Source organism: Callospermophilus lateralis, chromosome 20 (genome assembly GCF_048772815.1).
Source record: "Callospermophilus lateralis isolate mCalLat2 chromosome 20, mCalLat2.hap1, whole genome shotgun sequence".
Taxonomy (NCBI): domain Eukaryota; kingdom Metazoa; phylum Chordata; class Mammalia; order Rodentia; family Sciuridae; genus Callospermophilus; species Callospermophilus lateralis.
The window spans coordinates 14,685,721-14,713,069 of NC_135324.1; the positions used below are offsets into that span (position 1 = coordinate 14,685,721).

The 27,349-nt window shown below is 41.9% G+C and overlaps 1 protein-coding gene across 1 annotated transcript in view; it reads right to left on the reverse strand.

The window, feature by feature from the left end:
• The window catches only part of Chl1 (cell adhesion molecule L1 like), a 75,705-nt gene that overhangs the window by 14,781 nt on the left and 33,575 nt on the right, over window positions 1–27,349 (reverse strand). Inside the window, exons 9-17 of the mRNA XM_076841034.1 lie at window positions 25,267–25,398; window positions 20,859–20,999; window positions 20,424–20,535; window positions 18,880–19,046; window positions 15,360–15,525; window positions 10,806–10,930; window positions 6,834–6,935; window positions 6,489–6,686; window positions 4,760–4,830 (exon numbers count right to left, since the gene is read on the reverse strand). Coding sequence (XP_076697149.1) covers window positions 4,760–4,830; window positions 6,489–6,686; window positions 6,834–6,935; window positions 10,806–10,930; window positions 15,360–15,525; window positions 18,880–19,046; window positions 20,424–20,535; window positions 20,859–20,999; window positions 25,267–25,398 — 1,214 coding nt within the window. The remainder of the gene's footprint in view (window positions 1–4,759; window positions 4,831–6,488; window positions 6,687–6,833; window positions 6,936–10,805; window positions 10,931–15,359; window positions 15,526–18,879; window positions 19,047–20,423; window positions 20,536–20,858; window positions 21,000–25,266; window positions 25,399–27,349) is intronic.

The window sequence follows — 27,349 nt, forward strand, 5'->3', positions numbered from 1 at the left end:
ATTTAAGCCACTTATTTAATTTCACAAAATGGGAATTTTATTTAAGCCATTCAGTTGTACGAAATACATTTAAAATACAATTTTAATCCTAGATATAAAGTTCATTTACATTAACAATAATTTCATTTTATATATGTGGGTGATTCAATAATACCATATATAATGTTCTTCCAGAATTTGTAATGGTTTTTTTATTCCATCTAATTTACTAAAATACTTATTAGAAGCATTAGTTAGAATTAAGTTGAAAGTATCATGCTTATTTCAGCAAATAATTTTAAGTTGTATGCCTATTCCAAGGTGAATAAATTTTCTGTGTGGAAAAAAAAAATCAAAGCAAAACAAAAAACTTTCTGAGAGATTCCACAGTCATTGTTAATACTTGCATTTAATGAAAAGCTTTACTCCAAGACATTTTTAATACAAGCCGGATATAAATTCACCAGGGACTTTAGCGCTGTAGAAATGAATCAGCTGTTAGCTCCACAGAGCAATCCAGAATGATAATTTCCTTCAGCCCCTCCTGACAATAAATGTGCACAGATAACCTTATTGAATTTATATGTGCTTTGCTCCAACGAAAAGAAGTAAATTTAATAAATTTCTCTAGCAAATTTTAAAATAAACTGGAGAGTGCTCAGAAGAATCTTTTAGCTATGCTGACAGGTTCTTGGCTGACCAGACTTCTGAAGAAGCAGCAGCGTGCTTCGTATTTGGCTTTAAAATAAGAATATTCTCAAAGAAGCTCCCCAAAAGAGAACAGCAGAAGGACTGGAGTAGAGATACAAGGCCTGCTGTTACGGGTTAGATGTGGCATCCCCCGAAAGCTCACATGGGAGACAAAGCAAGGTTTGGAGGAGAAATGATTGGGTTATAGCCTTAGCCTCATCAGTGAGCTAATCCCTGATGTAATTAACTGAAGCGATAGGGTGTGGCTGCAGGAGGTGGGCATTGGGGCCTGGCTTTGGGGTATATATTTATGTCTGGTGAGTGGAGTCTCTCTCTCTCTGCTTCCTGATCACCTCCATGTTAGCTGCTTCCCTCTGCCACACTCTTCCGCCATGATGTTCCTGTCTCACCTCAATCCCTGATGAATGGACCTGGCCTTCTATGGACCAAGACCTCTGAAACCTTGAGCCCTCAAATAAACTTTTCCTCCTCTAAAAATTGTTCTGGTCAGATCGTTTAGTCACAGCAGAGAAAAAGCTGAGAAAAACACTTCACTTCTCTGTACTGTGTTGCCCGTGAGGAAGAAGTCTCCAGAAGTCAATGATAATTAGCAAGAATCTTCATGTACAATTGTATATATAAAAAGGAGTCTACACTGCTAACATGTTTTCAAAGAAACCATGAGCCAATCAAGGTTTTAACGCTCTACCTAGAAACTAGACAGATGGCCACACTGCCTTAATTCTATTTAAAAAAAAAATTTTAAAGTTTGATCATTTTCATTTATTTTTAATTAACAAAAATTTTATTTATTTTATACAAGATGTAGTTTTAAGAAAGGCACACATTATAGAAAAGGTAAATTGGGCTAGTTAGTGTATCTCACAAATATACCTCAAATTATTATATAAAATATATCTCAAAAATATCATATTTTTGCAGTGGGAACACTTTTTACAATCTATTCTCATAGCAATTTTCAAGAATGCATTTTTCTAACTGGAGTCGCCAGATCATCTGACTAGAGTCTACTAATTGCATGTTAAAGCAGGTGGATCATTTTATTACACTTTCAGCAGAAATTGTTAACCTAAGTTCCTTCAGGAGCTACACAAGCTGACCATGCTCACCAAACTAGTAGATGAAGAAGCTTCTACTTTCCAGTATTGGTAGAAAGTTTGGTAATTGGTTGGTTGGTTGGTTGGTTGGTTTGGGGGGGGGGGTTTGAAATGAGATATTTGTTATTTATTGAAAGAAGTTGAAAATTTCATATGAATAAAATAATGCTTATGAATAGTTGGGAACTGCTAAGTAAAAATTATTCTGATCTATGTAACTAAGCTATAGGGGGCTCTTTTCTATTCTGAGAAACGGGCCATTATATTTTTAACACTTAAACAACACGGGTGACTGATGGTCTACTTAATACATGAAAAGTAGACTTGGAAAGGTAATGCCAACTAAGAAAACTAATTCTAGGATTAAATTAAAATTTAATGTTTACTCGAATTGAATTCTATTTAATGCTAAAACACACTGAAATTAAGGGCACTTTTTTCTGCTGCTCATCTGTTAATCCTCTTATGAAAGATCAACTTTCAAAAAAAAATTGTGTCTCCTTGATCATTTGCAGCTAGGAATAATTTTGTGAGTCAGTTGCTAGGGGTGGGGGTCAGCTAACTCCATACAGTATCTGCTTGTCCGCCCAGGCATCTACCTTCTTTCTAACAACTTCACAGATGATTCATGCAAAACAAAACAAAACAAAACAAAACAAAAAAAAAAACAAATCTCAATGAATGAATGTTCTTCAACATGGCTGGCTGTGTCAGTAGTGATCAGAATTGTGATTCTTCACAATAATATGAAACACAGTTACATACATGAGTGTAACTGTCAGTCTAGTTCCAAATCCCTGTGTCTACTTCCTAGCTCCAGTCACTTAATTCACGTGGGATTTGCTCTTCAAAGACAAACTACAAAAACTTTCTTGGGATAATCTCATCCCACTCAGAGAACATGAATTAGGTCTTGTGCAACTTTTGGGAGCAAAGGGTCACTTATAAGGAAGAGGAGCTGTAAGGTAGCTGGAGACTCCTTCCCTGCTCTTGTTACTGAGTCAGTGGGCGGCACCCAGGTGGGGGCACTAAACTCTCAGCTTCTCTGTACAAAAGATGCACCTGACACCACCATGGCGCTCCCAGTGGAGAGATGCAGAAGTTCACTTTGGTGGAACATGGGCTTCTCTGGGGGACTGACCTGAAAATTACACAGTAGTATTGTCATCTCACCAGTTCCACATCTATACCTTCTGGAAAGTTCTATGTAACTTAGAAATTTCCATGGAACTTGGGAGGATAAAACCAAAATACTCTAAAAGAATAAAGATTAGGGCTGGGATTGTAGCTCAGTGGTAGAGCGCTTGCCTCACATGTGTGAGGCACTGGGTTCAATCTTCAGCACCACATAAAAATAAATAAATAAAAATAAGAATATTGTGTCCCTCTACAGCTAAAAATAAATTTTAAAAATAGAATAAATGGTTAACGTAATTTCAGACTCATAAATTATCAAGATAATGTAGCAATAACTATTTATAACTGCAATTTTTTTAAAAAATTAGCTATAGATGCACACATGCCTTTACTTTGTTTATTTATTTTCATGTGGTGCTGAGGATCAAACCCAGTGCCTCACACATGCTAGGCAAGTGCTCTACCACTGAGCCACACACCCAGCCCCTGTGACTGCAAATTTAAAGACAAAATAATATTATAGAATATATCTAGTTTCTTAGAAGTACCATTTTTAAAAGAAATTTCCATATCTTAAATTTGCAAAATTTAACATCACAAAAATAGAAGTAAAATGTTAGTGTTTATATAAAAATATTGCTGAAATAATTTGTAAGGTTCGATCGTGGGAGTACATAATGAATACAAAGACTATGAAGGAAAGAAAATGAAATGAACTTTATACATTTTAAAGTTCTACCACAAATCATACCTACAATAAAGTGGAAAAATAAATTAGTATATTCTAGCCTATGTTCTAAAATGTCCTATATTTATGCAAAATTCAATGAAATCAATATTAGAGGCCTATGATTAATCAGACGGTTGAATGGTAATCTTTTTTTCGGGTAGGACAATTTATTTCCTCATGAAATATGTCTAAGTTCTAGATGAAAACTGACATGCTTCGCTGCTATAGAAGAAACTTGGAAATAATACTAGAATAACTGAAGTTATCCCAGAAGACATAAATTTTCCCCAAATTAAAGAGTAAAGTCTATTTAATAGCATTTATTAGGGATACGTGAAGGGGGGAGGTAGAACTGAATGTCTAAACATACCCATGTTTGAATCCTAGCCTTTCTTTTTTTTTTGGTACTGAGGATTAAACAAAGGGGTGCATAACCACTGAGCCACATCCCCAATCCTTTTTATATTGTATTTAGAGACAGGGTCTCACTGAGCTGTTAAGGCTTCACTAAGTTGTTGAAGTTGGCTTTGAACTAGCGATTCCCCTGCCTCAGTTTCCCAAGCCACTGGCATTACACCACGGGCCCTGGCACACCAAGCTTGATCCTGGCTTTGTTCATTTCTGCCTGAGCAGAAGTGGGGAGACCCTCACCATCTCACATCATCTCGGACCCCAGTTTCTCCAGCTAGAACACAGTGTTACTGATGCTCTAGGAATTAGAAATGAATATGCAAAATGGCCACAGGGGTTGGTGATTGTTACTTGCAGAAGTGGGGTGGCCAGGGGTTATCCACCCATTGGCATTGCCCTTACTAAGCCACATAGTGAAAGGCTTCCTGTATCTTTTGAAAGTGAGAGCATCTAAACATGGATGATCAAAAGACTGGGAATCTGAAACTTTCAGTAAGATACCAACCGCATCCACCTGTAGAGTCTTGCTTGAATGATTCACAAAGGCTCCACCTCTGTGAAACAACTTCATGGAATCACAGTGATCTTCGCATTGCACACATGCATTGCTCTGTCCTTATAGTCGGCAGGCAGACCTAAAAGGGAGAGCAACCAAAGGCCCCAAGAAACCCACAACACATCACGGAATACGCACCTCCCACTTGATGATCATCTCCTTGGGCTGAGATGCTTCCACCCTTATGTTTTCTGGGTTCTTGTCTGGAGCTGAAAAATGACAAGCAACCGAACTATTTTTTCTCCTTACTTTGTAACCAGTAAATAAATCACCGTATTATTCCCCTCCAAAACTACCCAATGGGTAGTACTGGGTTTGGGACACATCTTAGGTTTAAACCTTCTTGTTTAAATTCTAAACCTGTCCTTTGAAAATGTCTTTTTCATTCTAAACCTGCTGTGTTTTTTCCGTTAGAATCGTTGGTCGATATAAATGTTGTGAATGTTTACTTCTGAGAGGAGAAAATTAAAGCTCACGAATTAACACCATCAGCCGACTTTTAAGGACGTGAGGCAGCAAACAGCATGTCATGTCACCATGAAATATATTCAGATGGATCCACTGTATTAGAAATAGCTAAGCAGGAGGTGAGTGCTGAGTTCAAGGCACACTAAAATCATACAAGTATCAAATTCAGTTATCTCAACTTGCTTTTTCTCAGTCCAAAAAAGGAATTATATCCTTGCACATTTATTTCACTCAGGAAAAAATAACTATCATGCTGGACAGAGGGGTGCACACCTGAGGTCCTAATGACTCTAGAGAGTAAGGCAGGAGGATTGCAAGTTTGAGGCCCACCTCAACAATTTAGGGACACCCTGTCCTAAAATAAAAAGTAAAAAGAGGTGCGTATGTGGTTCAGTGTTAAAGTGCCCCTCCTGGATCAAAGCCCAGGAGATGTGTGTGTGTGTGTGTGTGTGTGTGTGTGTGTGTATTTTATATATATGTAATATATATTATATATATGTAAAAAAGTATATATGTATATACACACAAAAAAAATCTCCTGGGCATTGAACCAAGAAGTGACACTTTAACACTGAACCACACACACACAGCCCTTCTCTCCAACTCCCTCCATATATATATACACACACACACACACACATACACACATATACATATATGTACACACACATGTATATATACACATGTATATATGTGTGTATATATATATATATATATATATATATATATATATATATATATACATCCACCTGTAGAGTCCTGCTTGAATGATTTATAAAGGCTCTGTGTCACAACTTCATTGAATCACAGTGATATATATATCATATATGTTATAACCACACTGATTTTCAATTCCAATTCACCAACAGAAATTATTTGAGATCTATATTCATGAGATTTAAAAAAATAAAGAGTATTCTGCCAACTTACACAAGAAGATACAAGAAATACTTGTATGCATAAGATGAATAAAATTTAACCGAGTGTCATAGTCAAAAGTTGACATCAGAATATTGGACCCCCCGCATCTCCACCTGTGGATCTTCAGTTGAGAGTTCCTCTCTGGTCCGGTTTAAGCATGATGTTTAAGTGACGTGGAAACTCATCACCGCGCTGTGTTCTCACAGACCACCCTCCTGTCTACCCAACAACTAGGTAAATATTTCTGAGACCAGTGTACTTTGAACACCTTATGCTTCCTTACTTTACAGAGCTATTCAAGGTATCCGGACAAATCTGAGATCCTATACAACTTTAAAAAAAATTTTTAATTGAATTAATTTTAATTAAATTAATTAATTAATTAATTTAATTTTTAATTAAATTTTAATTTTTTTAATGTTCAAAGAAGGATCCAAAGGCACATTCTGGTAGACACCTGAGGAGACACCCTGCTCACCTGCCGGAGGTGTGTCATGATGCTCCGAAGGCGGGCTAGGCTGACTTCTCCCGACCTCGTTCACGGCGACCACCCTGAACTGGTACCTCACATAGGGGGCCAAGGGCAACAGGGCTGTGGTCTCCTTTCCTGGGACTCTGGTCAGCTCCTCCCACCTGCCAGGTTCCTCCCTGTTTCCTTCAAATTCGATGATATACTCTGGCCGGAGGAACAAGGGGAACACATTAGAACAGGTGGGTTAGGCTGAAGGTCTACCAAGATTGACACAAAACAGGAAGTGTTCAAAGGGGCTATTCCAATGTGACTCTGTGGGTTAAAGAAAATGATCATTCCAAGTCTTCCTACCGCTGATATTGCTGTTGTGGTCATCGCCAGCTTCCCAGGTCAGCCGGACACTCCTGTTCTCTCTTTCAGACAAGTGAAGGTTTTCTGGGGGATCCGGAGCATCTAATGAATAAAGTAGGGCAAAGGTAAGGAAAATGGAGGTGCATGCCCTCTGCTTCCCTGATTCCCTGATTCCCTGGCTCAGACCCAGTGCCCACCTGCTGTCCTCTCTGGGCCCAGGTCTTTCCACCCTGCTCCATTCAACTCTCCCCAGCCTGGAGCTTCTGTTTCAAACAGAGGGACACTCCCCCACCAGCAGTTCTGCAGTTGGACATGTCACTTCACTTTTGTCCAACTGTGGTGCTCAAAGGGCCAACCTTGACTGATGGTGGGTGGGCCTCAGAACTCTTTTAGAAGAAGATTTTTGTTGGTTGGTTGGTTTGTTTGGTACCAGGGATTGAACTCAGGTGCACTTGACCACTGAGCCACATCCCCGGCCCTTTTTTTGCATTTTATTTAGAGTCAGGGTCTCACTGAGTTGCTGAGGCTGGTTTTGAACTCACGATCCTCCTGTCTCAGCCTCCCGAGCCGCTGGGATTACAGGTGTGCTCACTTAGGAGTAGTTTTGAATAAAGGATACTTTTGTGTGCTATCTCTGTGTTACCAAAGGAGCTGGCTCTGGAAACCTCATTTGTGAACACGTTCCCTGGGGAATGATTATGCTCAATCAAGTTTGGGAAACATAATGTGTCCCAAATGGGTCCATCTACTTTCCTCCAGCTCATGCTTTTAGAGGTCTCGTTGCTCACCTGTGTGTGACTAAAAAAAAAAAAAAAAAAAAATCTTCCAGATTAGGGACCCTGTTATATTCATTCCTGCATTGCCCACGATGCCTTCTACATAATTGTGACTGAATGCTAAGTGAAAAACATATTGGCACTTCAATCATGTGAATAAATATCATGTAAAAGCAAGAAAAATTAATTTTTCGGGAACATGAGTTTGACCTTTCTTTTCTGCAATTATTTTGGATTTCCTTTGTAATTTATGACAACGTATATTCTTGGTGTGCAATAGCCACTTTTATCGCCTCGAATTACAAGACGGAGACCTGGCACTGGTGTGAAGGCACGTGGAAGGCTGATTAGGGGGTGATGAATGTCTAGGTTTAAAGGACACAGAAATTTCTAGGATATTCAAAATGAAATCAACATTTAAAAAAAAAAAATCTTATCTCGAATAGTCCTTGCTTCGGTAATGTGCTCTTAATTTTCTCAAGTCCTCTAGAATATTGGTCTTTGCCCAAAGGAGACAATGAGGGTATTATCCAACATCGCTTTGCAGAGGGCTCTTTTCTCTCTGAGTGGAAAGTAGCAGCTAAGTGCCGCTGAATTGTTGAAAATGGACGTTTGCCAAAAAGCTTTGTTTCCAGTTAAGAATGCAACGTTCTGATTTTTCAAGTGTCATCCCTGACTGTGTCCAAATATTAGGGCCTAAAATAAGAGGGTATCTTTTCACTACCAGGTTTCTGAATCTCTGAGCACAGAGAAATCTGGTTTTCTACTTAGCATTAAGAGTCCACTAAATTCTTAAGTTTCTGGAGACAAGGAATGCAGAGTGTTGTATCTGAGATTAAAATCTCACCTGAGAATCATAAGGAGCTAGATTTGATGAGCTTGCAACTGAGACTTTAGATAATGATACTCCGGAAGCATCTTTAGGTTAAGGCTTTGGGAAATGACATCTGACTAAATGGGTTAACCTGTGCTTTTAAAAATTATTTTTGCTAGGCATGGTGGCACACACCTGTAATCCCAGCAGCTAGGGAAGCTGTGACAAGAGGTTTACAAGTTCAAAGCCAGCTTCAGCAACTTAGTGAGACCCTAAACAACTTAGTGAGACTCTGTCTCAAAATTTAAAAAAAAAAAAAAAAAATTAAAAGTGGATCAGTGATTAAGCATCCCTGGATTCAATCCCTGGTACAAAAAAATAAAATAAAATAAAATCTTTTTCTAGGATATACGTCTTAGAAACAACAGTGGGTTAATCAACATTTATCACCATGAGTTATTGAAATATGCTTTTTTAAACTGGAGATTGGAGTGAAAAAAAGTAGAATTCAAACTCAAGGGAGTGGTTTTTAAAAAGGTATCCTATCTCATAGAATATTCTTCAAAAATTATTTTTAAGTTTATTCTAAAAAGCTTAGAACATTACTTTATACATAAATTGTACCAAAACCACTACTGATCTGAAATTACCAAAATGCAATGGTTCCGGAGAGTGGTAGACTCATCGTATAGACAGAACTTTAAATTTTGCAAGGAAATGGTGATACTAAAGACCAGGTCATAGCCTATGCTGGTATCACAGTTGTTACTCAGAACATTCAGAGGCAAAATTCATGGATCCTGATACATACTCCTATCCTCATGGTGCATGCGATAAACTCCAATTTATCTGATACTTACGTATTTTGTCTGGTGAATCATTACTATCTGGTTAGGAGAGTCATTCGAAGATTACATCTTTCTGCATACAGAACCCTGCAGAAACTCACATACCTACCACCAAACATCTTGCCCAAAGCTACAGTGTCACTGTGCCAAGTTCATACCCTTATAACTGGGATGAACTTTGTATTTCACCCCTCGCCCCCAGTAGAACCTAATTTGGTGGCTGTTGGCTTCACTTCAGGAATCCCAACCTGTAAACCCAGTTTTTACTTGCTGACCCCAGAGGAGACTATTTCTTTCCCAATCTACAGCACCCTTAGTAACCTACCTGTGACTCCAATGACCAGGATGCTAAGGACACAAAGTCCTGTTCATAACCATGATCAATCTAGATGCATGATGAAGGAGTTTCAGCAAAATCAAATGCTTTTAAGAAACATCAACCAGCTAATATAAAGACTAAGCAATTGGGCACAGTGGCTCATGCCTGTAACCTCAGAGGCTTGAGAGACGGAGGCCGGAGAATCACAGTTCAAAGCCAGCCTTAGCAACTTAGAGAAGTCCAAAGCAAATGAGTGAGACCCTGTCTCAAAATTAAAAAATAAGAAGGGCTGGGGATGTGGCTCAGTGGTTAAGCACCCCTGGGTTCAATCCTTGGTATAAGAATATATAAATAGATAGAAAGAAAAAAGAAAAAAAAATTTTAAAAAAGACTAAGTGGTGCCCAGTGAAACTGAATAAATGGAAATTGCATCATTGTCTGTGTGTCTGCCACACACACACACACACACACACACACACACACACACACTGCCACTCCCAGGGCTCCCTGTGGGCTTGTACCCAAAGATAGCTAGATGGCAAATGACTTGCTGATATTGTCCCCACAGGGCAGGTTTCCCGGAGCTGCTGGGGAGCAGATCCACAGAGGGAATTGGAAAACATCCTGTTGATGGGCCCAGGGCCATAAATGCTGGTGATTTCAGGGGCGATCACGTTGATTACACTCAGTGAAGTGTGCACACTGTTCCCTAATTAGGATGATCACTTTAAAAATCAAAGGCATGCAGAACACTTGACATCCCTCCCCACCCTCCCTGGACCTTGGTGGGGGGCTTCGTGTGTGGTTCCGGTGCACAGCATGGCCACCGTGCATCCAGCACTAGATCCCAATCCAGACCATTCCAGTCGCTAATCCAGCTCCACTCGGCAGCCTCATAGCCTCATTTCTATGCACCCCAGGACAGGGTAGGGAGCTCTGGGGGGAGCTACTAGGGGCATGAGCACACCTTGCTTTCTCTTTCTGTCGATGGCATTGCTGACCTCACACGGACACAGGCAAACTTAACCCAGGAAGGGAAAAGAAATTTAGTATGAATTGACATCTTCTATAGGAGGAGAGCTCATTCCAAGTGGGGTTGGTTTTGAAACGAACAGCCCCAGCTACTAGTAGATGCGCAGGGGCTCAGATAATCATCCCTAGGCTTTGTCACCTCGGAACAAGGGAGCACAATCAGCAAAGTCACGGCCAACTTACCAAGGACAGTGACTTGCGTCATCTCGGACACGCTATCCAGAGCAGTTTGAGCCCAACAGGAGTAAATGCCTTGGTCCTCCATAGTGACATTAGAAATGGTCAGATTGGCTCCGTCAATAATTATCCTACCAGGGAGGAGAAGAGAGTATCCGATGAGAATAAAAATAACAGAGACAATAGAAACAGAAGCCTTTGAAGGGCACATACTACCCATGGATGATGATTCTAAAGAGGGGGGAAAAAACCAATTCCACAGATTGCAAACATCCGGAAAGGAGGCCCCAGATAAATACTAGAGGTCAAGTATTATTCAAGCATACAGAGATGTCCACATAGTCATAGAAGGGATCCTGTGTTTCTTTTTAGGTATGTATGTGTCTTATTTTTTTATTTTTTAAAATTGGTGCATTATGATTATTTATAATTGTGGGACTTGGTGGTCACATATTTGGACATGCGCACAATTGAACAGTATATTTTGGCGGATTTCTTTTCTCAGTACCACTGCTGTTCTTCCCCCTCCTTCTGGGCAGTCCCCCTTGGTCTCCTCTACTGATGTCCCTTATGTCCCTTTGATTTCCATGAGATTCCCACACACTTTTTTGGGGGAGGTGGGGAGGAAGCATTTTTCTCTCTAGTTTCCACATGAGAGAAAACATGACTCTCGGCTTTCTGAGTGGCTTATTTCGGCTCACATAAGTAAAAACTTAGGATACCCTACCATCCGGGACGCAGGAGTCAGGACAGGACCAAGGTGTATTGGATGATTCCCGCTACATGAGCTGGGAACCCTACACAGCATCAATGGGGATGCGGCTTCCAGAGGCAGATTCCTGAATCCCACCTGGTTAGGAACCAGGACAACTGGCACAGAGTCTAAAAAAACACTCTGGTTTTGACAAGCTTCCATTTTCTCTCCCGCTCTGTCTCCAGGTGGAATCCTACTGAAATCTGATGACGATTAAACGGTGGGACTTGTGTGGACAGTAGGTGGCAGTCTAGGACTTCTTTCTAAAACTCATTTCAACCAGCGTTTTCTTCTTCCATTTTTGCCAATTTGTAGGAGAGTTTTTACTACTTGTAATTTTTAACTTTGTCTTTATAATTCACAAAGAGAATTAATTCTTCATAATACATTTTACCCTACACCTACATATTATCAGCATAATTTTTATATATTTTTTTTAAAAAATTCCACTAAATTCAGAACATACTCGTGGTAGTGGGGATTTAGTTGAAATAATGTTGTGTCATTCTTAGGCAAAGGGTGACTCTTCCTGAAAAATTCTAATGGAAAACTCATAAACTGTTGGACGTTTGAATTGTAGGAATCTATTTCAAAGTGTAGTCAAAAGTTCTGCCTTTTTAAAAAACTTTATTTATTTATTTTTATTTTTTACTTGTCAATGGACCTTTATTTTATTTATTCATATGCAGCGCTGAGAATTGAACCCAGTTCTCACACATGCTAGGCAAGTACTCTACAATCCCAGCCCCAAAAGTTCTGCCTTTTGATTATAGACAATAAGCCTCACGTGGGACAAGGGTCATTTGATCATGAAGTGCGAGTAATTCTGACCTGACGTACATCAAAATTTGAAAAGTCTTCTTTAGCAAGGATATGCTATGTATGCTGCAGTAATAAACAGTTCCAAATTCTCAGTGCCTGAGACAACAACATATTTTCTTTGCAGTTTACTCTTATCATAGGTCAGCTGGATGCTGCTCAAAGAACTTCTGTCTCTGTGCTTCTGGATTCTTTCCTCTGCTTGTCTTACCTGTGTGACTACCACACCTGAGTAGCCTGCTCGCTGGAAAACCTCCCGCCCCTTCATGTGCATTGCCCAGTTTTATCATCCCCCGTCCACATCAGCCTTCCCTCTGTGCACTTGCCACATTTCACTGAGAACAGAATAACAAAGTGATGACCTGGAGAGATGCAGTGGAGGCCCATCAGTTCTTACGTATATTTATTCTTAAACAAAAAAGTGAGCCCAGTTCAGCTGATGTGAAAAATGGGAATACCAATATTTTCTTTCTTTTTAGAAGTACAAATCGTATGAACTGATTCGTGCATACAGCCTGAGAGAAAAAGTGCTCAAAGGGAATAACTAAAAACACTTTAAACTTAGCTTATCTTTGTGGTTATCACCCGGCATGGTGGTAAGCCAACCCTGTAATCCCAGTGGCTCAGGAGGCTGAGGCAGGAGGATCATGAGTTCAAAGCCAGCCTTGGCAAAATCGAGGTGCTAAGCAACTCAGTGAGACCCTGTCTCTAAATAAAATACAAAATAGGGCTGGGAATGTGGCTCAGTGGTTGAGTGCCCCTGAGTTCAATCCCTGGTACCAAAAAACTCCAACTCCTCCCCGGCAGTACTTACCCCCTCTGCCCTGCACACACCTGAGGTCCCTGCTGAGCTCAGGCTACTGTCCCACTGCCTGTTCAGGGAATGCTGGGCTATCTGCAACACTTGCTCAGTCCACTGGACAGCCAGTGGTCCCTCTGAGTGGCAATCCCAGCATCTTGAAGAAACAGTACAACCCAGTCACCCTGAAAGCCTGGCTTAGAGATGCAGGGGTCACACCATCAGTGTGTGCATGTCACATCCCTGATGGAGCTTGGTCTCTGATTCTCTTCCTGGCAGTAGCCCAGAGATCCCATGGAAGAACCGAGGTAATTGGGTAATTTTAACAAGAGAGAGAATTCGGGCTGATTTCCGAAGCTGACAGGTTGACTGAGACCTAATGTGAGGGTCAAGCTGTCTGTGGCAGCATGTGGCTCTGTAGAGTTTGTCAGTTCTTGCTTCAGTGACAATGAATGGCAATGTTTACACTATCTTCCTACAAGTCTGTACATATAGGATGGAGAGGGGGAAGCAGGTGAGGTGCTAGGGCGGGCGGAGGCCAGCGCCTTCACAGAAAGGTGAGCCCGGACACACGTGCACGCTCACACAGGTGCGTGCACACAAATGCATACATATCACACATGCACTCACATGCAGTGCACATGCACACACACACACACACACACACACACACACCAATACCAATAGAGGCCAAGCAAGTTACAGAAACAAACAAAAAAGGAGTCTGGGGAAATGAACAGTACCAATAATAACTATCAAAGGGGTCCACAGTGGTATTTTCTAAGTGCTTGGTAAGTTCACTCACAATCACCCTACGATGAAGGTTGACCCCTAGTGTTTTCCATCAAGCCACGTTCTAGAATGTGGAGTGCAGGCAATACAGATGGAAAGCCATCGGTGACACAGCACAGCTGGGATTCAAAGCCAAGTCACCCACTGGAGTCCATGCTTTTTACTGTGATTCTGCTATGGTCTCACGGGACCATAGCAGAATCCCATTGAAATACCTTTCAGAGTCTTAAATAACAAAATCTGACTTAGGATTAGATTTGGCTCCAAGATGGCAGCTTTTTAACCCTTGCTTAAGTGACAGTGCAAAAGGACTCAAAGTCACCTTCCACACGTTCTCAAGGGACAGGGCGGGGCATCCTGATGCTTTCGATTCTGATGGATTCTTTTCCTCTTCAGTGTTACTAACATTCTCTGGTGCTACCTGGCACCTCTGTATACTCCCTTGCCTTCTACAGTTCCCCTGTGCAGAATACTCTAAAATACAACACCAGGACTCCACTCCCATCAGATTCTCCATTAATTGATTCAAACAATTGTGGATTGAAAATATTTTTACAAAAAGTTCATCTGTACTGACTATATAAGGTTCTTGTTGTTATTCCCGGAACAGCACTGTATAATGGCTACTTCCTTGATGTTTACATTGTATCAAATGTTACAAATAATCTAAAGATGAGTTAAAGTGTAAGATGTGAGGTTCAAAGCATAAGGAGCCTGGCTTGAAAGGGGGGTCAGAGTCACACTGCACCATTTTATATAGAAGGCATGAGCATTAACAGATCTTGGTATCTGGAGCAAGTCTTGGAACCAATCTTCCCCATGGATAACCATGGGAGGACTATAGTTGCTAAGTTCTTTTTAGCAACAAGAATTCCAATGCTGAAATTTTGCCAGCAAAAAGTTCTCCTAGGAGTCTGGGAGGAGAAGGGGAACGGGCACCATCTTTCTCTGAAGCAAGGTGAGCAGACAGTGGCTGTGGAGAACACGGTAGTGGGCAGTGGCTGGACTCTGCAGGGGGCCCCCAAGGGGGTGAGGTGGCTACGGAGACAGCAGTGGGTTCCAGGTATCTAGATCACAACTGCAGTGCCCACTCAGCCCAGCTCCTGCCGCGTCCCCAGTGGTCACAAAAGCACCTACTTCAGGGCAGCCCATCGGGGTGGGCTACCTGGAGTGGTTCCGGTTCAGGCACTACAAGGATGGTACATGTCATGTGACAAGCCGTTCCTAAAAACAGGAATGTAAACGTGATGGAAAAGACAAACGAGCGTCATCTGACCTTGTAACTAAAGACCTGAACCCTGAACTGTGTTAATTCGCTGTGAATTAAACTCTTTTTCTCCTGATACAAAGAATTCAGCCCACCCGTAGATGATGACCCTCCGGAGGCCTGACCCACCTGCCATCTTCTGTGCCGTTGAATTCGAAGGCTTCCCCATCTTTGCTCCAGGACAGCCTCAAACTGTGTTTCAAGTGTGAGTCGCATACGCTCTCGCAGTGTAACTCGAGCACGTGCGATCTGGGGACTCGGGGGTGCTTAGGAGAAACTCGGAGTTTTGTAGCATCTGTTTTCATCAAACGAAGACACAAGTTAGATCCGGAGAGCTCAGCTTACCTTGGGACCCATGACCTGCATTTTAATCGGCCCCAGATCGTCAACATCACTGTCAAACCCTCATGCGATGCTTGTGTCATATAATCTGACGTCATACACGTCATTACTGTTTTCTTTCTGTGCAGGCCTGGACCTCTGGAAAAAATGTAGGGAAAAGTGCAAATCAATAGCTTGACAGTTTTTCTTACCATTTCTTGGGCAAAGTGGGTAAGAAAAGTGTAAGCCAACAAAGGCTTCTAGAAGTTGCAAATAACACAATTTTTTTTTTCTAGTGCCTTTGGATGCATCATGCTGTAAAATGGAAAGTTATTTGATATTCTATTAGCATGCTTATTATTAATTCGGAAACCTGAGGCTAAGTTCAGAAGACCATGCACACGTGACTACCAACATGGACACGGGGAATTGGAAAGTGAGCCCTACAAAGGTCAAGTATGAGGCTGTTTTATTACACAGTGGACCATGGGAGCCCAGCAGGGAGTCTATGCAAATTAGATATTTGATACATACTGGAATGTCTTGTTGAATGCATAACAGTGAATGGTAGTTTAAAACAAAAATGAATTAATAGTATCAACAATAGAAGCTTAAACATTGATATTATGGCTGTCTTGAAAAATAGCTGCTTCTTCAGTATGGAGATTCCTTGGAAATCTGGGAATGGAACCACCATTTGACCCAGCTATCCCTCTTTTTGGTCTATATCCAAAGGACTTAAAAACAGCACACTACAGGGACACAGCCACATCAATGTTTATAGCAGCACAATTCACAATAGCTAAACTGTGGAGCCAACCTAGATGCCCTTCAGTGGATGAATGGATAAAAAAATAATGTGGCATATATACACAATGAAATTTTACTCATCAATAAAAGAGAATAAAATCATGGCATTTGCAGGTAAATGGATGGCATTGGAAAAGATACTGCTAAGTGAAGTTAGCCAATCCCAAAAAAACAAATGTCGAATATTTCCCTATCCCACTATGAATCAGGAGGCTGATTCATAGTGGGATAGGGAGGGGGAGCATGGGAGGAATAGAAGAACTCTAGATAGGGCAGAGGGGTGGGAGAGGAAGGGAGGGAGGAGGGGGTTAGCAAGGATGGTGGAATGTGATGGACATCATTATCCAAATTATATATATGAAGACACAAATTGGTGTCAATATACTTTATATACAATCAGAGACATGAACGATTGTGCTCTATATGTGTAATAAGAATAGTAATGCATTCTGCTATCATTTATTTTTTTAAAAAATCAAGAAAATATAAATATAAAAAAATAGTTGCTCCTCTATGACTGCTTTAAAACACAGTCTTGGGGCTGGGGATACAGCTCAGTTGGTAGAGTGCTTGCCTCACATGCACAAGGCCCTGGGTTCAATCCCCAGCACCACAAAAAATAAAGAAAAACAAAACAAAACAGTCTTTACTCTTTAATGAAAAATTGAAAGAGATACACTTTTAATATGGCACTTGGTACCTGGGAACCCTATTGGAGTCAAAAAACAAATCTCATGAACTGACCTCCAACTCTACAGCTGTGTCTAACATTCACTATCAACAAGTTTCTCAAGGAAATAATTTTTCAAAAAGGTAAAAGTGTTAATAAAATTGATTATTCCATGTCCCAGGCACAAAACTTGAAGTGACAATTAAACTGATTAAATATCAAGAATGATTAAATATCTTATCCTAATTCTAAATTCAAAGTAAAAAAAAAAATCATTTCATAAAAATAGACACACCATCGAATGAGTGATCATCGTATTTCCGGGACTCGGTACATTCACTGCAGCATTTTATAATTACAATAACTATAAATATTAATATTCCCACCTTGCACAAACAGCTTCAGGCTGAAATTGAGTGTGAGACCAAGGCTTCCTAATTGCTAAGAGAATTGAAGAAGACTTTAACCCAGCCCAGCAGAGACCAAAACCTACCCCTTCAGCTCCTCCTCTAGTTAGCGTCTTGCTGAACATTCTTTTAAATATACAGAACCATACCCCTGGCCCTTCATCCCTATGATTTTTACAAAGTCCTAACACATAAAACAGACACAGCCCACTGAAAGTTCCTGAGCTTGTCTGGTTACGGGCAGTGCCGAGGCCCACACGTTGGGCAGCAATAGTGTTCCTCTGGATTCTAGATCCCCTCTCCTTGACTCTGAACCCTGCCGATGGCTGACCCTTGACAGAGATTTCCTTTCTGAGGTAGAGAAGCAATCATCTTCATTAACTCCTTAGGAGCATCTCAACATTGTACATACTTGGATGCAGGGAGACTTCAGAGATGAGCACACAGAGGGAGAGAATGTTTGCATCGTCTAAAAATACAGCCCATGGGCTTGGCACGTTGGCTAGCTTAGGGCACGGAAAGAGATGCACACTGGGAAATCAAAAGAAGGAATAAGAAAAAAGATACAAGAGAGAGGGAAGGAGGCTGAGTCGGAGCAGAGGGAGAAGCTAATGCAGTGACATGTGATTGGACAAATGATTCCTCTCCTCCAGGCAGAACGAGGTGAGAGGCCATGACATCAGTGTGACACAAGAGCGTAACCCGTTCTCTGTGCCTGTAGGTCCTTTCTAATCTCTGTGTTTTCTCTGAGTAATATTGAAATCAAAACCCCAGGGATGCCCAAGAAGCTATTCACAAGTTCTCAGGACTTCGGTCATGAAGACAGACAGAAGAAAATACTATTTGTGGTTAAAAAAAAAAAAAAAAAATTCCCATTCTGACCTCCTTCAATTTTTATGAAAGCACAACTTTTATGAGTTAGTGAAATGTTTATCTGAAAGAACTGATTATCGGTAATACTACCTTGAGTTGACTACTGAAATAAAATATCATTACAGAAATAAATAAAAAATAACATGACATTTCAAAACTTTTAAATATCCAACACCAAGGATACCTAGCTCCCTCTTAAAATTGTTTAAATCCATGTATGTGTTATATTCTGTCATGCTTGTAAAAGTCTTCTCTTTGGGAGGCGGGTAATAGGGATTGGACTCAGGGTACTCTGCCGCTGAGCCCCATCCCAAGCCTTATTTTGCACTTTATTTAGAGACAGGGTCTTATTAAGTTGCTTAGAGCCTCAATTTTGCTGAGGTTGGCTTTGAAGTGGCAATCCTCCTGCCTCAGCCTCCCGAGCGGCTGATGAAATTGCAAGCCACCGCTTTTGAAAAGGGGTCTAGAGGACTTTGACAGGTGTGCAAACTTAAATCACGTGGTTTCACTTGAAGACACAATGAAAACCTGTGAGAATTCATGCAAAGGAAAAACGAAATCAAAATACTTCGAATATCCAAGTTGGCTGTGACTGCAGTTTTTCCTAAAGAGTTTTCTACCCAACAAGAGTAGGACCCCGCATCTTCTTCGGTGGTTCTGTTGATCTGCAACGTGCCGTTCCTGTGGACGTGGTACCGCCTGCCCTGGAGAGGCTGCGCTTCATCTGCCATCTCCCTGTGGAGACACAAAGTTGACGTCAACCTGGGGTATGACGGAATTGTATACTCTTTCGAGTTTCATCCCTGATATTATTTGGGTTCAGCTCTGCCTCAGGAGCTCAGCAGACCTTTGGAATATCCCACTGGGGTTGACATTTTTTTTTTTCCCTTGGAATTGGCCACAGATACCTATCTTATCTGCCCAGATAGACTGTGGCTAAAGGAAATCCGATCTCTGCTCTACGCCTCTGCCTTTCTCAGAGCTATCAGTACCGCTTCCCCTCTGTCCTCAGAGCTTAAGAAATATTTTCTGGCTAATTGATGGAGAACCCTTTAGTTCAGAATTGCTTCAGGGTACTGAATGGGAAAGCCAGTCATGGGAAGAGATAATGAACCTTCTTTAGCTTCCTGCTGTCCTGGGAGAACACGGGTCATTCCAGAATACGATAAGCCAGGGAATCCTGTCTGTTTGGTGGACATGGATCACATCTACCCTACCCACCCCAGAGTCATTTTCTCCCACCTTCGTCCATTTTTCCAAATATTTCCTGCCTCAGCTTGATTTACCCTGTTCATTTCACAATAAGCAACTGCTCTACGAAAAATTGCAAAAGTCAAGCCGGGGCTGCAGCTCACAGAGGATTTGGATGAGGCTGGGGTAGGTGAGGGGTTTGCTCTGGTAGACAAATTTAAGAGGGTGCCAAACATTTCCATGGGCGAGATAAATAATATTTTAACGAAGTGTTTATTAGACGAACAGTTGCAAAAACCCCACGGTGAACAAAAGATGACGATTTTAAGTACAGGCACAATGTGCCCCACCTTTGTAGGACCCTACCCCGCCCCTGAAGGGCAACGGAAACATTTATTAACCGAAGTTCAATGAAGCTCTTTCACTAAAGAAGCCCAAATGGTAGATCTATAGGACAATAAGTTTGAACTTAGAACGTCAATTAAAGTACTGGAAATAAAAAATCACAATGATGGTTGGTAAAGTTAAAAACATGCATGTTTGGTATGCAATGCAGATTTCCATCATTATTTAGAGAATTCTGGAATAACAGCAAAGGGGTAATGGATGGCTTTAGATGTCCGCCCCCATCATGGAAAAGCAAATCTATCTTTAAAATTGTCTTGGGAATCACTCCGATTCTTTGTTTTTTCTTTATGAACAAAAATGGCCTTTGGGCGTTTCCCCCACGTGAGACCATGCTAGCAATCCAGGCAATGTTTTCCTGGAAAGCAGCAGATAATGAAGTTGCTTTCCCTATTTCTCAGACGCATTGGCTCCATGTTAACAACACGGACGCCATGCAGTCCATCAGATGATGGATGGAGAAACAGGCACAAACTACCCACAGGCATTCTCTTAGGAAATGGCGGGCAGGCTTACCAGGTCACAATGGCCTCCGGTGAAGCGAAGAACTCGCAGTGTAAGAAAGCACTGTAGCCAACCACCGTCGCGTAACTTTCTTCATCTCTGGTTTGGATCAATGGAACAACATCTATTTGCAAATGACACAAACACCGTTTGAGACCTTCCTGAAAGAAGTACATGCGGATGACATTTTCCTACATCTCAGCCGTATTAATAGCAGTGGAAGAGATCTGACTGTTACAGGGCCCTGTTCTTGAATGACAAATGTAGCCACATTCAAGATGCTTTGCAAGTATAGTGCATCAAATGCCCACAGCGAAGGAGACTGAGGCTCTGATGGCTTCCCCCATGTTTTCTGGGTCCAGAATTCAGCCGGGACTTGTAACGAAGACCCTTGACCATTTTTCTTCTGCAGGCGGCAGATCCCTGCCTGCTCTCAGGTGCGCTTACCTACAACATCGATGTTGGCATTGGCCAGGATGGTGCCATGGACGTTGGAGGCTTCGCACTGGTACACGGCCGTGTGATTGGGCTGCAGGTTGGTGAAACTGATTTCCCTGGGGAAGACAACATCACCAGCGAATGGATGGTCTGAAAGGAATTACAGAATGTCAGTATGATAAAGGATAGGGCATAAAACATTTATACGCCGTTTATTAAATGTGTCACACAGTATTTATATTTTAAGGCCATTTTAGGGTGAATTATAGTTCACGAAAGCCAATTCTTTAAAGCCTTCTCCGCAAGCATCATGGATGTTTCTTTTCAGGACCTTTCGCATTTTCTTCATCCAAGTTAACGTTTATTATCAATATCTGCTGGTCTGCGGCTCCTTGCCCCTGCATAGTCCAATTCATAATAGGATTCTAGGTTCTCTGTTTGGTGCTCACGTTCTGACACGGACAGATCCTTGCTTACTCTTCTGAACCTAGGTCCAGATTCCACCCAGCACAAATCACCGCATCAAATCATCCTCATCTTTCCAATCTACCCACACTGGTTGCTGTTTTTCCTTCCTTGATACCTTTATTTCTGTTCCACTGCTCCGTCCTTCTGGAATTTTCCTACGTACACCGCTCATTCCTGGTGTCTTTACTGTTTAACTACTTCAATTACAATAGCTCACATATTTCATTTTCCCAGGATGAAACCCCTTCATGAGACCAGGGCTAGGTCTTCAACATTTGGGCAGTAACACCTATCCCACTTCCGATCTTGGAACTATCTTTCGGAAATGAACATGACTGATATTTTTGATGCATTTATTAAGGAACTAAGAGCTCTGCTGGATGGGCCCCCCTGCACAACCTCATTGATTCTGCTTAGAATTCCCTGAAACAACTTGTACAAGGCCATTAACATTTTTTATTTTTTCATTTTTTTTGGCGTGGCTGGGGGACGGCGACCAGGGATTGAACTGAGGGGCACTCAAGCGCTGAGCCACATCCCCAGCCCTATTTTGTATTTTATTTAGAGACAGGGTCTCACTGAGTTGCTTAGGATCTCGCTAAGTTGCTGAGGCTGACTTGGAACTTGCAATCCCCCTGCCTCAGTCTCCAAAGCCGCTGGGATTACAGGCGTGCGCCATGGCACTTGGCCTACGAGGTCATTTCAGCAGTTAGATTCAGAGCACATGAATGATACCTCCCACAGCATTTGGGAACATTTCTGCCTCCAAATCCCAAGTCCTTGCTAAGTCATGGACAGTGGAAAGTAAAACATTGGAGAGGAATGTTCCGGCAGGTGTGCATGGGTGTGAGTGTGTGTGTGCACGCGTGAAAAAAAATCTACCGTAGAAGTCACTACAAGATTACAATCTATCCCATTTTTTTCTCTCTGATTGGTTCCATGATGCTAAATAATGACATAGTACGTTTTAGGTTATAGAAAACGTTGAGTAGTACATAGTCAAATGGGAATCTTTCCTTATCCTTTCCTCCCTGGGAGTCCTAAGGGAATACATTTTCCACTTGACCATGAGCTGTGTGACCAGGGCCTGGTCTGTGTGGTTGGGCTCTCTGCCCCTGGCACTCCTGAAGATGTGCTCTATCCAGCGAACAGAAAAAAAAAAAAAAAAAAAAACCTGAAAAGATTCCGTTGGATAAGCGTTTTATTCACCAAAGATTACTATGAGGTTGGTAGGCAAAGAGTCCCTGAGAGATGGCTGGGATCCTTTCCCAGGATCTGTGGCTACGTCACCTAACCTGGAATAACAACATTGTCGACGTGATTGAGGTGAAAGATTTTGAGTCACGGAATTTATCCTGAATCATCCAGATAGGCCCCTGTAGCTGCACAGCTTCTTAAAATCAGAAACGCTTTCGGGGCTTTGGCCAGAGGCACCTGTGATTATAGAAAAAACTGGCCCAGTCAGATGCAAGACTGCTGGTGTTGAGGCTGGAGGAAAACATCTTGGGGCTGCCCACAGGGGCTAGAGAAGGCCACAGAAGGGATTCCCTGCCAGACCCGGGTGACAGTGAGACTCATGCAACAGCGGACATGATCTGTGGGGGCAATTTATCACCTGTCTCTTGAGAAGGGGCAAGATGAACAGCTCTTCCAAGTTCTTGAAGGCTGAACTGTCAAAGGGCTTTGTCAGGGACTGTTTCTGATCTGACCCTTCACCCCCACACCCCAACTCGGAGTTCTAAGTTTGCAGGGTTGATCCTGTCGTCCCTTACCGCATCGCCCCCCCCCCCCCCACCGCCCCGGGCAGCTGGGAATCAACACAGTATTGCAAAAGGAAGAAATGAGGCTATGTCCTTCTGTTTAAGTTGAACCACAATTAAACTAAACGTTCTCCAGTGTGCCTTCCAGGAAAGGACATTGCACAACATGTCACATGCTGGCCGCAGCCAACAGGAGGTGGGGAGTCAAAACAAGCAAACACACGAGTCCTGTCCTAATTCAGGAAGTCTCTTGTCAATTCTGTCTCTGGTCACTTCTGTGGGAAAGAATGCAGCGCAGAGGGAGAAAGGTCACCCATTAACTTGTCCCTGGGCCCCACCCAGCTCTGGCTCTAAATTGATGGGCCTGTGTTTTAAGTAAGTGATCTGACATCTGTGATGAGCCTTGGTCACTATGTCTGCAAACTGGTGGGTCATGAAAATCTATCTTTCAAAGCTGTTCTATGCCCAGCATGTGAAAAGATAAGGTCTGTATTCATTAATAGTATTCACTTGGGCTTAATTTTGAAATGAAAGGGAGAAAGAAGAGGATTTCCTAAAAGTGTGAGTGGAGAGAGGATTTGGATCCTGTTGTCGGGTTGCTGGCCTCACACCCCCCCCCCCCAACTACGGACGGTTGGGACCTCTTTGCTGGGGAACAAGGAGAACTGTGGTCCAGGAGCCGTGGAAAAAAGCCTGGGCCTGGGTTCTGCAGGGGAGGTTTGGGTTCCAAGCCTGCCAGGACTTCGCTGTGCTACTCTTGTTTATTTTCAGTCGTGATCTATCCATCACTAATGAACCAGTTGGCTCCACATTGGGAATGAATCCAGAACCTAACCATGGTGTCCAGTCTGGCCCGAGTCCCCAGCATCTTGTGCGTGGTCCCCTTCTGGGGTTACATAATCAGAGACCCCATTCAGAGACTGGAAATCTCCTTCAATAAAATGCAAATAATAGCATGCTATTCTTCCGCTCAAAATCCTGCATGAGCACCCCATCCATGGCCAAGGAGATCCCAGGGCCCTAACTTGGGTTTTCCCTGAACCTCTGCACTGGCCCTCTGCTGCTGGCTGACCTCACAGCCCAGCACTGCCCACTGGTCAGTCACAGGGGGCTCCTTTCTTTCCTCCACAGGCCAAACACCCCTCTTCATATCCACGGACCTTGCCAGCCTGAAAGCACATTCACAGGTTGTATAGGGCTGAGTTCCTTATCTCCTTCAGGGCACTGCTCAAAGGCCTAGGACCACAGGAATCTTACGATCTGACCTGATGCAGCAACCCTCCCTGGGACCTGAGCTCCTATGGGCTCCACTGATATCCAGCTGCTGTTTGCTACCTTAGTGCAGCATGCCCATGTGCTCCTCTGGCTGCTGACCACTGCTCCCCACCAGAACATCAGAACCAGGAGAGCAGGATTGGGTTTTATTCACTGGAAGATCCCAAGCAATAAGCCATAAGATCCCGTGCACCGGAGGGACTCCGTAAATATTACCGGAGACAAGAATCTGTTAAATATGAAAAGTAGTACAGCCTCTCTAAGGTCCTTCTGATAATCTGTGAGTGCCTTTCGCAAAGAGAGCAGCATTCCAAAGTAAAATTTTATGATTTTATGTTTTAATCTGCATTTCTTATTTTGGCAATCTTTACTTTATCCTTAAAAACTGTTCTTATTTCCTTTTGAAATGACAAGTCCAAACCTTGTTTCACTTCTTCTTCTATTCTCTAAAGAGATAAGGGGGTGGGGAATCTCACATTTGAAGATATTAAGGATGGAGGGCTAAGGTTTCCTGAGTGTCCTATGAAATGATAATAATCAGGCACACTTGGGGCTGTTGCTTAGGTGGCAGCTTCTGTACAGAGTGCCCTGTGACTTGTTTTATTTCATCCACACAGTAGCCCCATGACTCACTGCTATTTTTTCTCTCCTTTTTCCTGGTGGAAAAAAAAAAAAAAAAAAAAAAGAACAGTTTCTATCTAAGAGGCTTCCTCATATGCCCAGTTGCATAACTGGTCACGGAGCTGGCGTGCCAACGCAGGCCACCACGCGTCAGGTCTCAGAAATCAGACTGCTTCCAATCAGGCCATTCCTGATTTCCTGGTCCATCTGTCCTGCTCCTCAGCCACTTCCCAAGTCCCTTTGACCCAGAGCCAGGGTTTCTGCAATGGGGCCCCATGCTCTGTTCAACTCACTGTCCACTGGGGAGCCGTTGACTCTCCACTTGATGGTGGGCTGCGGCTCCCCTGCCGCCTCACAGAGCAAGATTCCGCTGTCTCCGGTGCTGTACACGCGACTCTCGGGCTTCTTGGTCCAGTGTGGAGGTTCTGGAAACAAAGAGAAGTGGTTCCCAGAGATCTGTAGCAGAAAGGTCCCCAAATGATTAGGCCTGTAGTATTCGGAAGCACCAGCAGAGGGCAGACACCACCAAGTCGATCACAGTTTTTTTTTTTTTTTTTTTTTGGTACATTTTGTTCTGTGAAGCAAGTTGGGTGTTGTTATTTGTGCAATCTGTTGTGTGCGTGTGTTTGTGTGTATGTGTGTACTTAATCTGGATGCTAAGCATGTATAATAAATCAACATGCTAAAAATAGTTAAATGCAACCACTTCATTTAGCTACACAAGCATCTATCTCAGTAGCAGAAAATAAAGGAGGAATAAACAGGGGACGTTCCTTAAGTGCTGACTCCAGCTTATCCACAAACTGCAGCAGAGCCTCTGAAAAAGGCTGATATTTTAGGGATACGTTGGGGAATATTTCAAAATCCTAGTATTTGAATTTCCAACATTCAAATTATTAATTAATGATTTCCTAGCATTTATGTATCTCTACCTATTCCTATTTATCTAATTGATCTGAAACTATTATTTTCCTAGAGATTTTGTTTTTTCGAAAAGGGACAGGGAGTGAAGACGACAAGCAATCCTGGAAGAAACAAAATATGGAAATCACTGGCATCTTCCTGCACCCTAATGCTTCACAGTAGAATTCAAAGTGGTGTTTCGGAACAAAACATTTTTCTTTAGCTCAAGTATCACTGTCATGTTTTGTCACCCTAAGAATGTGACTATGTCTCCAGCAAATACAATATTTAATGTGTGGATGGTTTGGATGAATTTATTCTGGAGAAAACTGTGCAAAACCCGCAGGTAATAATTCCATCAGCTGTTGCTTGGATAATTCCCCCAAGACATTTTGGATTTCTGCTTTTTTAAAAGCAAAATTTTTAAAGATATAAGTATGCAGAAAATGAAAAATAGCTTTAAAATTTTTTTTTGTAGTTGTAGATGAATAGAATATCTTTATTTTAGTTGTTTATTATGTGGTGCTAAGGATCGAACCCAGGGTCTCAGGCATGCTAGGCAAGTCCCAGCCCTGAAAAATAGCTTTTAAGTATGTATTAAGTAAGGTAGGAAGAAGGGGATTATGCAAAAATATCTATAAATTCCCCAGGAGAAACAAATAAGATATAGACACACACGCGTGCGAGGGCACACACACAAGTGTGTATATATACACAAATAAGTACAAAGTTCAAGTCTGAGCAAAAGAAATGCCTTTGGAATTATTCCATAGGGTGTGGATTTAATTGTTAAATTCCAAGCTAAACACTTGTATTCATAAATAAATCTGGAAATATTTCATCACATAGTTTAATACACAAATTGTCTGAATTATAAACTGTGGATCACTTTCTGAGGTAGAGGGTGTGTTTGTTTTGCATTTTTCAATGTCATTGTTCTTTTTTTATCTTTTCTTTTTGGGGCGGTTCTTTTATTCAACTCCAATAAAATAAAAAATTTGGAAGTTAAAAAAAAAATTCTCCAAGAACCTTATGTATATGTTTATTGTACTGTGTCTACTGGTTTCAGACCATGTAAAAATAAAGGCCATTCAAATGATGGCATTTCTCTAAATCTTCATGTGTAACAAAATCCAGATTTCTATTTCTGTTCTTATTCTACAAACTTCGTTAATCATCTTCTGGAGTCTGAATTAAGGTCCATTACTCTTAGGGGAAAAAAAGAGGTCTTAAGGTTCCACCTTATCAACTTATACACAGAAGGTGAGCTTTGGAGAATTTGTCTAAATTTCCCAGAGTCACTGGTAAAAGAATCCTCATCTCCTGGTCCTGCCAAGGATCTGTAGACTTAGCCTATGCATAAGCAGCCCTGAGACTCTGAAGCCATGGGAATGGCTTCTGGTTCACTGCTATCTTACCAACTTGGACCCAAACCAGGTCCCAGGTCAAATCAATTGACCAACTCTTGCTTCA